A 15,534-nucleotide genomic window follows, 5' to 3' on the forward strand; every position below is an offset into this window, starting at 1 on the left:
ATATATAGTAATTTAATAATTATGTTTATTTGTATTGTTTTTTCTTCACCTTAAAGAAGTTACAAATGCTTAAAAACCAATTGTTTTATTTGTTTTCAAAATGTATTACGACTTTACTGCAATCCATAAATAATCTAGATATCTGTGACATTTGGACCCTGTCTGGAAGCTTTGGTTAGCGATTTTTGTCGCTTTACTAATAGCCTTTCACGAGCAGCTTTTTCTTGCCTGAAAGTAAGATTTATGTATGTGAATCGAATAATTTTGTAGTTGTTTTTATTCGACTTACCTACGACGTAATTTTTCTAAAGTTTCCTCCGTCGGTGCTGCCTTCTCTACTTCGTATTCACGTATTAGGTTGCGCAGCTTTTCCAGGGCATCAGCCAAATTCATTTGTTGTGAACGCGTTAAATCGCTTTTTATGACGAAGTAACCATCCTTGGTGAGTTTATTTTGTAGCTGTAATTACAGATGTTTAAATAAATATATATATATATATATATATATATATATATATATATACATAAAAGCGGGAACTATTTTTCAAATTATGATATAATTCTAAATATTGAAAATGTATGCTGTATACATAAAATTCTTTAATATACGCTTGATATTTAAAGTAGTAAAACGCATCCACATTATACAATATCTATAAAAATTTAAAAATATCGACATATGTGCTTACGGACAGCAGAAGCTTTTGCCTTGTCTTTTCAGGTATCCAGTCGGCACTGGCTAACTTAAAACGCAAGTCAACTTTTGTGTTTACGCAATTCACGTGTTGTCCACCAGGTCCGGAGCTTCGGCTATAAGTAATTTCCAGTTGGTTAATGGGTATAAATCCAGAAAATTTATCACCTGTATTTGATGGCTACAAATTTTAATACATTAAATATAAGTTTAGATAAAAAATAACGTATTTACTGGTGGCGGTGTAAAAAGTTTAAGACGGCTATTTGGATACAATTTGTCAAGTGACAAATCACTTTTAAACGAAAGCCGGCGTCCTAGAATTACTGATGTTGTGTACGTTTTTTCAATGTTGGAGAAACGTAGTATAGATATAAAATTGCCGCAAATTTTATTCATTTTAATTTATTTCGACTCTTATTTAAAGTTATGTTAACTACAAGTGAATCTTTTTTTATATTTTGAAACAGCTGATAGAGTTCAGTAGTGCCACTCTCTCATGGAGAAAATACAGCGTCAGTGTTGGTACATAATAGCAATTTTTAATAGTTGTGCTATTAAGATTTTACATTTTATTCTTGAAAAAATATTAATAAACTAGGTTATTTTTCTTTTACCCTGTAAGCACTATTCGAGATAACAAGATACCAAGTTTCTCTTTGCAGCTTTGGCCGAGATTTTATATTGAAATGCTTCATTATAGCAAAATTAGAATATTGCTTTTGCTTTTGTTTTTGTTTTTGTATACAACTCAAAAATGTTACCCCTTCTTCTTCAATTAGTACAAAAACTATTTAAGTCGTTATATAAAAGTTGGTTGTTTATATATTAATAAATACGCGTTTAAATACATAATGGAATAATAATTATAAATAGATGAGGAATCAATTCCATCAAATCGTATGCTTTGCAAAGCTTCCTATAAAACGGGAATGCCAACGTAGATTTTGCCGTACCATTCAACCAGCTGATAGCGAAAACGTGGACGCTAAGCGATTGATACAAAGTATGGAGGCAAAATCTACGTTAGAAAATAAAGTATATAATCTATAATTTAACCGGTATTTTTAGTAATATGAAATTATCTCAGGAAACAAATAATTATCAAAGAAGTGCGCTAGATCGCGTGATTAAAGAACAGAGCGCTGAGATTGTTGCGGGAGGGAGTGTTTTCTACAACCCAGTACAGGAATTCAACCGAGATCTAAGTGTTTCAGTGCTTAATGTGTTTGCACGACGATTGCTAAAAGAGCGCAATACAGCTGCTAAGAAAAATGTAACGGAAGGAAATATAGAAACAAACAATATTGATGTAAATGTCGAAGATAATATACTCACAGCAGGACAGAAATACGAGAATGGCTTACGTATATTAGAAGCTCTTTCTGCGACAGGTTTGCGTAGCATACGATACGCAAAAGAAATCGCCGGAGTACGTGAAATCATTGCGAATGATCTTTCAAAAGTCGCTGTAGAATCAATTGGTGAAAATGTGAAGCACAACAAAGTAGAAAATTTAATTGTGCCAAGCCAATCGGATGCGTTGTAAGTTGTACATAAACTCTATAACGAACAATCTAAATTTAATCATAACATTCTACCAGGACGCTTATGTACCTTTCCACTGGTAATGATAAACACTTTGATGTAATTGATCTGGATCCGTACGGTTGCCCAAACCGCTTCTTAGATGCAGCAGTGCAATCTATCGCTAATGGAGGCTTATTGCTTGTAACAGCGACTGACATGGCAGTACTAGCAGGAAATACACCGGAGGCTTGTTACGCTAAATACGGGTGTGTTCCATTGCGTATGAAATGTTGCCATGAAATGGCGCTACGGATACTGCTGCATTCCATTGAAACGCATGCGAATCGATATGGAAAATATATTGAACCACTTTTGAGTATTTCTGCAGATTTTTATATACGGGTTTTCGTAAGAGTTCATGTGAGTCAAGCAAAATGCAAATACAGTATGAGGTGAGTAGAATGTTATAAATACTTTCAACATATGTATTTTACTATTAGTCCATCAATCAATGCAGCAAGCAGTCAATGGTATTTCAATGCACTGGATGTGAAACGTTTACTTTGCAACCGTTAGGAAATGTTAAGGTCAATACCACAGACAAAGGTAAATCGCAGACAAAGTTCGGTATTCCGACTGGACCAAACGTTGGTATGAACTGTGAACACTGTGGGCACAAACATCATGTAAGACACGATACCGAATCTCAGTAAAAAATTATATTTTCATTAAAAATGTATATTTTTTATTTATAGATGGGTGGTCCAATATGGTCACATCCTATTCATGATCAGGAGTTCGTTAAGGAATTAATACAAGCAGTAAATGATAAACCACTTTGTGAATTGGGAACACAACGTCGTTTACAAGGAGTGCTAGCTGTGGTGCAAGAAGAATTATTCGACGTGCCACTGTATTATGTGTTAGATAAACTTTGTTGCGTTCTTAAATTGGAGAATATACCAGTGCTCAAATTCCGTTCGGCACTTCTTCATGCAGGTTATCGTGTTTCTTTCTCACACGCAAGTAAAAATTCTATAAAAACAGATGCACCTGCGACGGTTCTATGGGATATATTACGTTGCTGGGCCAAACGTCATCCTGTAAAAGCGGAACGTATGGTAGAAGGTACAGCTTTAAAAGCCATATTGGAGCGGCCGACTGAAACTGATTATATTTTTGATGATATGCATCCAGAAGCGAATCCGTACAGTCGGCGCAATGCATTAACTCGATTCCAGACAAATCCGACTGCACATTGGGGCCCTGGCACACGAGCGACAATAATGTGAGTTTAATAAATAATCTTTTTAAATAAAAACTAATGTACTAATTATACACTATTTTCACAGGATTGGCCACGATAAAGTTGCAAAAAGTCATAGAAATCAGAACAAGAAACAAAAGCAAAAACCTACGGAAAAAAGTGATGATGAAGAAAGTAAATGTAAGCAACCAAAATTGGAAACATGAGACTACGTAATAAATTAAATATATTTGATTTTCAACATGACAAAATTTTATTAGATAAGCTTTGGAACTATTAAGTATATATCTTAACAAAAAAAACATATTTTTCAAAACTGCATGGAACAAGCCAATGATAATCCTCTTTAATATCGGAAAAAATTTCCGTCCCCAGTTTGTCGCGAAAACCCGTTGTTTACCAGTTGATTGTGTACACCACTATTGATCAATTTAACGCTATGTGGTGAAATTTTCTCTTTAATTCCACCAATTTTTAGTGGGTGATCTTGATTATCACCGGCGGGTAACTGCACCGTCTTCACATTTTTAAGTACTCGAAATGAACTCAATTCCACTGTGCCATGTGATGTATCATCGGTTCTTTCACAAGCACAAGTTTCTCTTTGCAATAGTGTATCTACACGCTCTGGAAATATTTCACTGGAGTGATCATACCGTGATTGTAACTGGAAATCCAAAGAGTCGCTGGGTATCTCGGGTGTGGCAAGAAAACGTTTACTTTTCCGTACAGAATTTAATGTCTGATGGTAGAAAAGCCGTTCGTATGGTTTCAAATTTGTAAACCACAATGCACCAGCTGGCGCTTGAGGTGGTTGGGGCATTGGGCAAAGGTAAATACCCTCAGTACTTAAGTCAGGTTCATACCAGACATTTCGGACGCGTATTTTTACTTTTGCCATTTTGTTACTCTTACAATTCATTTCTTAAGCTTTTCGAATTTGTTTAGGAAAAAAATAGTTTACCGAATATAAAAACGCAAACGTTTTTGTTTTGAATGATGCAAATGGTATATAACGCCCCGCCTACTTGAAATTTAATCGAAGAATTCATGGCAACAGTACCATGGAAATAGAAATAAATAGTCACGACAAATGTTACTATTTTACATACAAAACAAGCATTTGAAAATAATAGTTTCGCAAACAACCACACCAACAACAAAGTTCAGAAATTCGTGATCCTGTGATTCAAGCAACTGCAACCTTTCGTTTAGTAAGAAAAAAAACTTCGATCTTTATATCATGCTTTGCATGTTTATTTATTAAAATTTATAGAATATCTAGATGTTGGTCTGTAACAATATGTAATTAGTACAGATAATCGCAATTACCTACCTGCAGTATCATCGCCAGATTCTTTTCCTAATGTACTTAGCATCACATCCCACGAAATGCATGTCGGACATCAGCAAATTGCCAAATATTAACTGGTTTACCTGTGCTGCAAACTTGGAGAAACAAAATCTTTCGTAGGAACAGCAACAATTCAGAACTCGAAACGCCGGACCACCAACTAACTACCACCCAAATGAAGTCGAATATCGTACGAAGAAGCGTACTGAAGCGAATAACAGCGAATAGCAGCAACAAACAGCCACCAGTTACAGGTAGTTGCAACAGTAATTTTCGCTACAGCATTAACTGCCAAACTTCCGCTCTACATATACTGCACTGCCTTCAAACATATGCACCATATTTGAGATTTCGCTGAACTTGGGTCTAAATCGCAGGTATTTAATATATTCTATCCGTACACCGCTCCAACTGCTGCGCGTACACAATCAAACCGTCAAAGTACATGATTGGTTCCGTTACACATCAAGTATGCTTAAGATGTACTTGCTCCGGACATTTTGTTTACGAAATTCATTTAATAAAACTGAATTGACGCTGCAACTTCAACGTTAATTACCAGCAACATTTTCATTTATAGGATGCGAACACGAATAGTAAATTTACAAGAGCTTAACACTTTGATTGCTTTTCTCAGAGGGCTCGAGAAATAAAATCGAAGTGTTAGGCATAGTTAAGTGCAGCGGCTCAAGTGGTGTACAAATATTACGCTGGAACAACAGCAAACAGCGGCTGTAGCAGCAACAAGAGTAACAGGAGTACGTTTTCCTAAAATTCGCTACGTTGCAGCCATCAATGAATTTACGAATCTCTGCCTCCTGCTCCTTGCACATTATATCTCCCCAAACATTTTTTTTTTTACATATTTCATTATAATATCTGCCTCAATCACTTTTCGCACTTTTACAGCAGCCCTTGCCCTTACAGCAATCTTTGTTTGCCTGCATTATATAGAAGTGTAAAAAATATATTACCGCCATGTTATAAAATTGGTTTATAAAGTGTATACCACATAAAAATTACACAAAAGTTTAGCAACATAATAATGCAAACGTTGGATGATGTGTTGTGTAATTCGTATGTAGACCAGAGTAAGTTCTTTAAGTTGAAAATAAAAATCTTATGTATATTACCTACAAATATTAAATTGCCTATCAACATGACCTCATCACCTATGTGGACTTTTTCAATAAAATTACTTGGAATACATTTATTATTATTTTTTTTTTTTTACAAAACTTACAATACGTTCATGTTACTTTCAAATTTAAATATAAGAGTACAAATAATTTTGGAAACAAAATTTCTAAAACTATTCCCATCTCATTAACTTTTTTTGGGTTAATTATATAAATCTACTTTTCCAATTACTGGAAAATAAAAATAAATAAAATTATAGATTTCCAGACCACATTTAATTTTCGCTCATGAATCTTATATAATAATGGCATTCTACCAAATGTAGTCTAAACATATTTTATATTTTGGGTAATCATACGTTATTATGTATTTCTACACACCTCAAAGAGAGAATTGATAATTGAAATAATTAACATTAGCTTTTGGTGTAATATGGAAATACGGACATAATGTGATTTGCGTTAAACGAGATATCTATGAAATTAGGGAGATTTAAAAGAAAGATATGAGGGGCACGTTTAATTTTCCTGATTATCTTATCTTCCACAATCTTTCATTAATTTTTTGTGTTTTTGTAGTGCTACAATTGAAATATTTAAAGGCTGTACCTGTTGATCTAGCAGCATTAAACGCAGACTGCGTTTTTATATGAAGTCGCCGCTAATCAACACATGAAAGTATTTAATGCATACTGGTCACTATGTTGGGCAATTCTACAAAAAAACAAGAAGTTAGCATTTAAAGTTTTATCTACACAAAACTAATTTACCTGATTTATTAAATCAATGACTTTGTTAGAAATTTAAGAGCGGCTGCGACTACGTGAAACACTACGTCCAGCTACACCATTGCGACTTTGACTACGGCTTAGTGACTTTCGACCAACTGGACTTCGTGAAAATTTGCTTCGACGAGCAGGTGAACGACTACCTGCTGAACGAGATCTTGAACGTGGCGAATATGATCGTCGTCGTGGACTACGAGATCGCCTGCGTGCAGGTGAACGAGAACGGCGTCTACCGCCACCGCCACCACGTCTGTTATTTGTTCGTCGTGTTGGGGAAGTAGGACGACCATAACGAGCCATTTGTACACGTAACTCCCTACCGTCAAGCATTCGGCCATCCATAGCCTCTAATGCGTCCTCTGCATCACGTTTGTCGTAAAATCTATAAAGAAATTTATTTTGAATATAACCTAGTAATATAAAATAGCGCCAAATATATTTCATCGAGGTTTATTGTTGAATTCGTACGTAAACTGACTAGGATTATTTCGTAGACAGTAGTTGCAAAGTGAACACATTTTATATGTGCATCTCACTGAAGGATCATCTTTATTTTAAAATTATCCCAAACAAGTGATATGCAATATTTTGTTTTTATTCCAAGTCTATTAACAAAATGTTTTCCTCAGTTCTTATTTCAGGGAAATTAAAAATTGTAAATTTCGTACGTAAGTTGACTAGGATACATTCGTAGACAACAGTTGCAAAGTGAAATTAATAATATTTGCACGTTCACAATTAGATTATTTTAAGCAATAATAAAAATAATCAGCAGAATGTACGGTGCAAGTGGTTTTCATACATGTATGTACATATGTATATGTATTATTTGAGGTTAGAATCATTTCACGCGGCCATGCCCCAGAAAACTTTGGTGTGTAACCCATTATTTTACAGCTTTTGTCTTAACAACTTACCTAACAAATGCGAAACCACGACTTTCACGAGTATATCGATCACGGGGTATGTAGATATCTCCAACCTCACCACATCGCTCGAATACACGTCTCAAATCCTCCGGTGTAGTACGATATGTCAAATTATCAACCTGAATGAAATTAAATGGCAAAAAATCATTATATAGAAAAAATTTTCATGCGAATGAGATTTTTTGCCCAATCACACCTCGTATTTTCATTTTTACTTTAAACTAACCTTAAGGGAAATCATTCCATCAATTCTTGGTGGTGGTCGTGCAGAATTATTCCCACCTCCACTCATTTTGTTGTTTGCTGCTCAAGATTTACTTGTTTACTTGAAATTAAGAAAAAATGATTCTCTTAAACTGCACTAATAGAAATTCACACATCAAAGAACTAATATAAAATGGCGTCGTGAAAATGCTACGAATACACGTCCGTTTTAATCTTTTAACGAAAAATTAACGAATATTTGGAGACATCTAGCGTTATTTTCAAAAGACTGCAGAATAGCGAAATACGATAAAGCCAACTTTACAGAATTTTTCACTTTTTGTGCAACGTTGTTCTATCATATTTTTACGTGAAACCAAATTATTTATAACGAAGAATATATGTTTTTTTCACACTTAACTTAGCAAATTTTACACAAAAATGTTAACTTTTTTCACTCTCTCATATATTTTTGGAAAAACTTAAATTTTTTAAAACTACGTATTACCCTATGGTGTGAAAGGCATGTTTCTTTACCACGTTGTCCGCCGAATGTTGCTACATGGGTGCAGGTAAATTTTTCTTATATGCGTGGCCATTTTAACTGATTTCGTGTTACCGCAGAGGTTTGTAATTTTTGCATACCTAAATGTAATGCGAATAATTCTCAAGAATAGTTGGGATAATAATTGTTAAGTTGAACTTCACTTCAGTTTGTTTTAAATACTGCTTTTGAGAAGTTTGTCATAGAAAAAAGCGTTGTAATATAGAACGGTTGGCAGAAGTGGCAAGGAAAAACGTGATTTGTTGAGGTGATTGTAGTGAACGCTAAGAAATTGTGGAACGATAGGAAAGAGTAACCAGACCTCCCGAAAGCATACAAGTTAATAATCTTTGCAATCAAACAAAGAAAACTAAAAACGTGTACGGTTCCAAATTCGTGTACGTGTGTGTGCTTGAAAATTTTGTGATAAACGTGGAGGAGGAGAAAACTTGTCACCAATAAAATAGAAAAAAAATAAACCATCTTCGTCATCGAACGAACCTTATAAACTTGCGTAGATTAACTAATCCTAAACGATTGTGAGAATAAGCAAAAAAACACATTTTAAAGCAAATATGGCACAGGATAACACGGAGATGGCAACCAAATTTTCCACACTGAATGTGAATGCAGTAGAATTTGTTCCCAGCTATGGTTACAGTAGCGTTGCAGCAACTGCGGCAGCAGCGGCGGCAGCTGTAGTGACCACAGCCGGTAACACACCAAACGTTGTCCCTATGGAAGCATCATCTCTGCCGGCGTCAGGTAGTGCCACTCCCGCCACAACCCCAGATTCTGCAGGTTCGGGTGGCTCTACAAATGCATTAAATGCCACTGCCGCGGTCGCTGCCTTACAAGCGGTACCGCCTGGAGCAGCAGGAGAAACTCCTGCTGATTCCCCAATGCAAACATCGCCTGTTACAACGCCTTTAGGGGCAGCGCCCATTGAAAACATCAACACCGCAGACAAAATTGCTGCCAACAATGGTAAAGTACTATATCGGCTCCCCAATAAAGTTATTTTATTAATATACATATATTCCGCATTTAACATATGGGTATATTCATTTTTATTGCTTATTTGAAATTAACAAATTTTATTTGTCAACTTTTTAAGCCTATTTGCATGCTCCGCTTGTTAGTACACACAAAAATTGTAAACCTAGGTTGCACTTTTAAATAGCAGTGGCTTTAAGTTTTTGTTAGGTTTGTGTTAGGTTTTTTTGAGTTTTGTCATTTTAACCATAACCTCTTAAAAAATATTTTGTACACATTTCATGCATTTTAAATAGATGTATTAAACTTTTCGCAATAGTACTCCAAGTGCATTGCACTACAAATGACAAATTGTGTATAAAAATTTCTCCATCTATTTTTAACTTTAAAAGCAAACAATGAGTTCGTCTTTCTTTCACATGCTCGTTTTTGTAATTTTTGGTTTCTCTCGCAGTTGCCGTTGATTCTTTCTTCCATAAATTTGCGAAAAAATGCTTTATTTTCCACGAGCTAACTTTTAGCTTCTTGACCAAGTCAGTATGCATCTAACATACATTTAAGCGGCGTGTTGCTCTCTTAAAGCAGTTTTTTTTTTAAGTATAATTCATAAAGCTATATACATATGTACAAAAAACCAAAAAAAAAAAAAATACTTGTTAATGCATTGTACCTGTACATACTAATTTTTACTTTTCTTTTCGGACCGAATTCGCTAATCTTCTCTTTGTGGTTTCAACCGCTTCTAACCTGTTAATGGTGGTTGTCTAGCTGTTAGCAACTCGAAGTTGCGTACGGCTGTTAGTCAGCAGATAGTTGCATGTGGCCCGGTGCCACATTTAATTTGGTTTTATATTTTTGTTCAATTTTATTTCGTAAATAAAATAGTTTACTTTAATCTTTATTTTATTGTTGCACTCATACATAAAACATATTGTAGTTAGTTTTTTTAAATATATAAAAATGCCACGTATGATAAGAAGAAGTAAGCTAGAAAAAATGCAATATAAACCACATTTTTGATCAGCTGTGCATCTACCAAACAACGAGTTGAATACTTGAACACGCAGATCTAGAACAAATTATACTATTTACATATATGTAGATGTTTATTTCTTAATGTTGTAGCAGTTTGTTTTGTTTAGTTTACTTCAAACAGTTATAAATAATGTTGAATTTTGACAGAAAATGACCCAGCCGATAGTTGGGACGTTGAGGATGATCCTGTCATAACACCGGACGACGAGGAACCTGACGAAGCTATTGAAGATGTTGAAAATGATACTACGCCTAAAATTTCAAAAAAGAAAACACCGAAGGTTGAGGAGTCCCGTAGTAAAAAAGAACATATTAATGTTGTTTTCATTGGACATGTTGGTATGTATTAAGACAGTTTAGTTACTTGAAATTTGTACAAGTTAAACTTTTGTATTTATCACAACATTATTCATTTTAGATGCTGGAAAATCAACAATCGGTGGTCAAATAATGTACCTCACAGGTATGGTTGACAAACGTACACTAGAAAAGTACGAGCGTGAGGCACGAGAAAAGTCGCGCGAAAGCTGGTATCTTTCGTGGGCTTTGGATACAAATCAGGAAGAACGTGACAAGGGAAAAACTGTAGAAGTGGGCAGAGCATTCTTTGAGACAGAACGCAAACATTTTACTATATTAGATGCACCAGGGCATAAGAGTTTTGTACCCAATATGATTGGTGGTGCTGCTCAAGCTGATTTAGCTGTTTTGGTTATCTCAGCTCGAAAAGGTGAATTTGAAACTGGTTTTGATCGTGGAGGACAAACACGTGAGCACGCTATGTTGGCTAAGACCGCTGGTGTTAAACATTTAGTGGTTTTGGTAAATAAAATGGATGATCCGACTGTAAATTGGGATGAAACACGTTACAACGAATGTAGGGACAAGATTCTACCATACCTCAAAAAATTGGGTTTCAACCCTTCAAAGGATTTAACCTTTATGCCTTGCTCTGGTTTGGGCGGAGCTGGTTTACGTGATCCGGTACCAGCGGATATTTGCCCCTGGTACAGAGGGCCGGCATTCATACCATTCATTGATCAGTTGCCTTCGCTCAATCGTAACGCTGATGGCCCATTCATAATGCCTATTGTTGACAAATATAAAGATATGGGTACAGTGGTAATGGGAAAAGTAGAATCAGGCACTGCGCGAAAAGGGCAAAACCTATTAGTAATGCCAAACCGGGTAAGTGAAATATTTGCTAAAAATGTAAGTACAAAAAATGAAATTATTAATTTCTTTCTTTTTGGTTTTTAGACACAAGTTTCAGTGGATCAGCTATTCTCTGATGATGAAGAAGTTACTTCTGTGGGTCCTGGCGAGAATATCAAAGTCAAACTGAAGGTGTGTAAAATTAAAAAGTTTGGTTATTATATTTTTCGATACAAAAAATATCAAAAAATATTTTTATGTAATGCAAATAATAATTCTAAATTTATAAATATAAATATATTAATAATAAATTTATAAATATAAATATATTAATAATAAATTTATAAATATAAATAAATAATAATCATAATTTTTCACAGGGAATCGAAGAGGAAGATGTATCACCCGGATTTGTTCTATGCGACGCTACCAACCCCATAAAAACTGGCAAAGTTTTCGACGCGCAAGTCGTTATTTTGGAGCACAAATCCATTATATGCGCTGGTTACTCGGCGGTTATGCATATTCACTGTGCGGCAGAGGAGATTACAGTGAAAGTAAGTTTAATCTCACAGAAGTTTATATAGCTTTTACGAACTTTCCATTTTTTAGGCCTTAATTTGTTTGGTTGACAAAAAGACCGGAGAAAAATCAAAAACACGTCCAAGATTTGTTAAGCAAGATCAAGTGGCAATTATGCGAATTGAATGTTCCGGAATGATTTGCCTTGAACAATTTAAACTATTCCCACAGATGGGTAGATTTACACTTCGCGACGAAAGTAAGTACTACCAAATTGCAAATTATATTTCTACTTACATATATATTTAATATATTTTATTATTAATATTTTTTTTTAACCGTTTACAGACAAAACTATTGCTATTGGCAAGGTATTGAAGGTGATCGAATAAATTGAGCACAGCTAAATTCATCTAAACGCCTTGCTTCTATATAAGAAACAAAATATATGATAAAAGAGCAGGATCGGACTCGTTAAACGTAAATCATTAACGCCATTTCACATTAACTAAAAACTACACACAGAAGTTGGGCATAGTAGCGTATGAAAAGGAGTATATAACAAATAACAATACACAAACCTTATAACATTATAAAACGAACGAACACAAGAATATGAAAAGTAAACGTAAATATATAATTATATTATTGCTATAATTAAATATGAAAACAAAAACTTATATAAAATAACTGATTTTATTCTTTCGTTTAAAGTTGAAATAAGTTCAGTGAAAACGTAAATGTTAAGTAACACGCAAAGGAAAATTACAAAAAAAAACTACTGCTAAAAGTAAGCAACAAGTAATTTTGAAATGATTTTTTTTTACAAACATATGAAAATCGATAGAATTTTAAAATCGAAATATTAAAGCAAAAATAAATAAATTAGGGCAGTTCCCTTCAGTAAATGAAAATGACCGCAAGCTAACTTCATAAGTATTGCAACGCGCTAAACAAAAGTTTTAACATATTTACGAAACATCCACACAACAACAACAACGTAGATGTTCGGCATAATATCTGTGTAACAAAATATGATATTTTAGCAATATTTATGGAAATTACTTTTGGCTACCATATATCTAACAAAGTGGTCATTGGTCACAGGCTGACGTCGACTAGTCTGACAAAGCGGCAACAAGGTAATACGCTTACATATATGCATATGTATACACACAAAGTTACCTAAATAACTTAAAAATAAATGCTGTAAGGTATTTTCTACTCAATTGTTGCCTCGTTATTTCAACAAATGAACTATATTAGTAGGTTTACGAAATGTTTTTGTTTTTTTTTTTTTCTTTTTTTTACAAAAAAACATTTTTGATTTTGCGGCATGTAGGCATGATAAGACTGCGTGTTTTAAACAAAATCTTATGCGTTTCAAAGATGAATATGTTTTAGACTGCTTTTTGTAGCAATGCCTAATCAGCAAATAATAACAATATACATATATTTTTAACCAACACATGCATTATATATATTTAGTTTATAGTAAGACAAAAACTACAACAACATTGGATTAAATTGTATGTCCTTTTGTAGTACTGGCATTAATAATTAACTCTCCAACGAATTTTACTTTACTTTATTCACACGTTTCAACTTAATGTAATATATTTATGAAATCTCTTTTGTTACTGTTTAGTTTGTGAAACCATGAAATTAAATTTTGTTGTCATATTACACTTATTTCTATATTCTATATATTAATAGCTGAAAACATATTCACACAAACGAAGAGCATTTATCCTACTGAACACTAAACTAAATAGCGATTAGTAGCAACTTTTATAATGATTGGAATTTTCTTTGCTTTTGTGTTACATAAAAATGTTTGCTTAAAAATATGTATGATTGAACTATAACTTTATTAATGTAGGTATGTGAGAATTTCGACTACATTTCTAAAATTAAAAAAAAAAATACAAAAAAATTATTATTCAAATAAAAACGACATTAATTGCTTTAAAACATTGTAAACTTGTAAACTGAAACGAAATACTGCATACACATTTTCCTCTTATTTAATGAAAAAAAAGAAAACAAACATGAACACTTCAGCTAAAAGAGATGAAAGACATACGCATATTAAATGTCGGTGAAATGTCAATAAAGCGTAAAAAAGCTAAACATAAAAAAACTAGATTTTTTCAAAAACAAAAAAGGAAATTAGTTATACATAAATTCAAGGCTTTGGAATTCCGTTTGACCTACCATTCTTATGGTATTTCGAGACAGTGTATGAGTTAAATATTTTGGCGGTCCCACTATATGACTTCGAGTATAATAAAGGATTATCTAAAAAGTAATTTTTAAAGAAATTTATGCTCCAGATTAGCTTAAAAAATCGAAATAATTTCAAAAAATTGTATCCTTCGTTTCTATTGCGGAAAAGGGTTTCGGTTCCGCTGAAGGGCCGCTTCTTTCGCAAGTTGGTCTGTTTCGTTTCCTACAATATCTGTATGTTCGGGCACCCACAGTAGCCAGAGTTTGTTCCGTTCGCCTACTGCATTTAGTTTCTCGATACATTCCCATACCATCTGCGATTTGATTGTGCATGATCATATTGCTTTCAGTGTTGCTTGGCTGTCGCTTTCGCAGGTTAATTGATGTTCTACTTGGTATGATTTCTGCACACGAGATAATGGCGTATACTTCTGCTTAGAAGATGCTGGGGACTACCTTCTTTGTTCTTGAGGCAGTGATTCCCGCACCTATTCCTTCTATTGTTTTCGATCCGTCTGTTTACCTGTGAGTGTGGCTTTCTCTCTTATTTTATACGCGAGTGATCCCATATATTTTGTTCTTTGCGCATGGGCAACGGCGGATACTGCAGTCGATGGAACGGTGAGTTTTACGAGAATACGACGACATTGACATAGTTCAGCGAATTAAGAGACAGCTATGTAATGTCGTCCGAATGGATGAAACACAGAACAGCTCTGAGAGTATACCCGTCGGGCGAAGCAGAGAAAGACCTCCACTCCGTTGGAAAGACCAGGTGAAGAAGGACCTGGCTGCACTCGGAATCTCCAATTGGCGCCAAACGGTGAAAAGGCAGAACGACTGGCGCGCTGTTGTAAACTTGGCTATAACCGCATAAACGGTGCCTACACCAATAAAGAAGAAGAAAAAGCTTAATTCGATAATTCCGTGATATGATATTGACGGACAGATGTTCCTCTTCTGGATGTGGTATTGAGTTCGTGTCTCTAGGGAAGTAAGCGGATGATACCAATTCTTCGATTTCTGTTTTCGTTCCTTCCTTCTTAGTGGTTAGTTGTATTGCCACTAGTGCCTTCGTCCTTCTATTCTAGTAATTTCAAATGATTAGTTTGCAGACCATCGTTTTGGAACTGCAGCAAGCCCAACGCT

The 15,534-nt window shown here is 34.5% G+C and overlaps 5 protein-coding genes across 6 annotated transcripts; 2 read left to right on the plus strand and 3 right to left on the minus strand.

Moving 5' to 3' along the window:
- Positions 1–3: 3 nt before the first annotated feature.
- On the minus strand, positions 4–1,164 carry LOC120769781 (peptidyl-tRNA hydrolase ICT1, mitochondrial). Its single transcript, XM_040096965.1, has 4 exons — positions 928–1,164; positions 689–874; positions 290–459; positions 4–228 (listed from the first exon to the last, which is right to left on the minus strand). Exons 1-4 carry the CDS (start codon positions 1,090–1,092, stop codon positions 135–137), a joined length of 615 nt encoding a protein of 204 aa, XP_039952899.1. The 5' UTR covers positions 1,093–1,164; the 3' UTR covers positions 4–134.
- A 381-nt stretch (positions 1,165–1,545) lies between these two features.
- LOC120769780 (probable tRNA (guanine(26)-N(2))-dimethyltransferase) lies at positions 1,546–3,731 on the plus strand. Of its 2 annotated transcripts, none has more exons than XM_040096963.1 (6): positions 1,546–1,731; positions 1,784–2,238; positions 2,298–2,675; positions 2,741–2,909; positions 2,979–3,511; positions 3,576–3,731. In XM_040096963.1, exons 1-6 carry the CDS (start codon positions 1,570–1,572, stop codon positions 3,694–3,696), a joined length of 1,818 nt encoding a protein of 605 aa, XP_039952897.1. In that variant the 5' UTR covers positions 1,546–1,569; the 3' UTR covers positions 3,697–3,731. The 2 variants fall into 2 exon arrangements, with proteins under 2 accessions (XP_039952897.1, XP_039952898.1); XM_040096964.1 differs by having other exon boundaries at positions 1,659–1,699; positions 1,765–2,238.
- LOC120769782 (protein C1orf194) lies at positions 3,725–6,681 on the minus strand. Its single transcript, XM_040096966.1, has 2 exons — positions 6,593–6,681; positions 3,725–5,785 (listed from the first exon to the last, which is right to left on the minus strand). The coding sequence occupies exon 2, from the start codon at positions 4,410–4,412 to the stop codon at positions 3,837–3,839; it is 576 nt and encodes a 191-aa protein (XP_039952900.1). The 5' UTR covers positions 4,413–5,785; positions 6,593–6,681; the 3' UTR covers positions 3,725–3,836.
- Positions 6,238–8,101, minus strand: LOC120769783 (serine/arginine-rich splicing factor 2). Its single transcript, XM_040096967.1, has 4 exons — positions 7,927–8,101; positions 7,689–7,819; positions 6,754–7,153; positions 6,238–6,697 (listed from the first exon to the last, which is right to left on the minus strand). Exons 1-3 carry the CDS (start codon positions 7,990–7,992, stop codon positions 6,787–6,789), a joined length of 564 nt encoding a protein of 187 aa, XP_039952901.1. The 5' UTR covers positions 7,993–8,101; the 3' UTR covers positions 6,238–6,697; positions 6,754–6,786.
- A 388-nt stretch (positions 8,102–8,489) lies between these two features.
- Positions 8,490–14,468, plus strand: LOC120767590 (eukaryotic peptide chain release factor GTP-binding subunit ERF3A). The gene is made up of 7 exons (XM_040093738.1): positions 8,490–9,435; positions 10,627–10,818; positions 10,898–11,667; positions 11,740–11,826; positions 12,015–12,191; positions 12,247–12,415; positions 12,505–14,468. Exons 1-7 carry the CDS (start codon positions 9,024–9,026, stop codon positions 12,546–12,548), a joined length of 1,851 nt encoding a protein of 616 aa, XP_039949672.1. The 5' UTR covers positions 8,490–9,023; the 3' UTR covers positions 12,549–14,468.
- The last annotated feature ends 1,066 nt before the right edge of the window (positions 14,469–15,534 follow it).

Source organism: Bactrocera tryoni, chromosome 2 (assembly GCF_016617805.1).
Source record: "Bactrocera tryoni isolate S06 chromosome 2, CSIRO_BtryS06_freeze2, whole genome shotgun sequence".
Lineage (NCBI taxonomy): Eukaryota > Metazoa > Arthropoda > Insecta > Diptera > Tephritidae > Bactrocera > Bactrocera tryoni.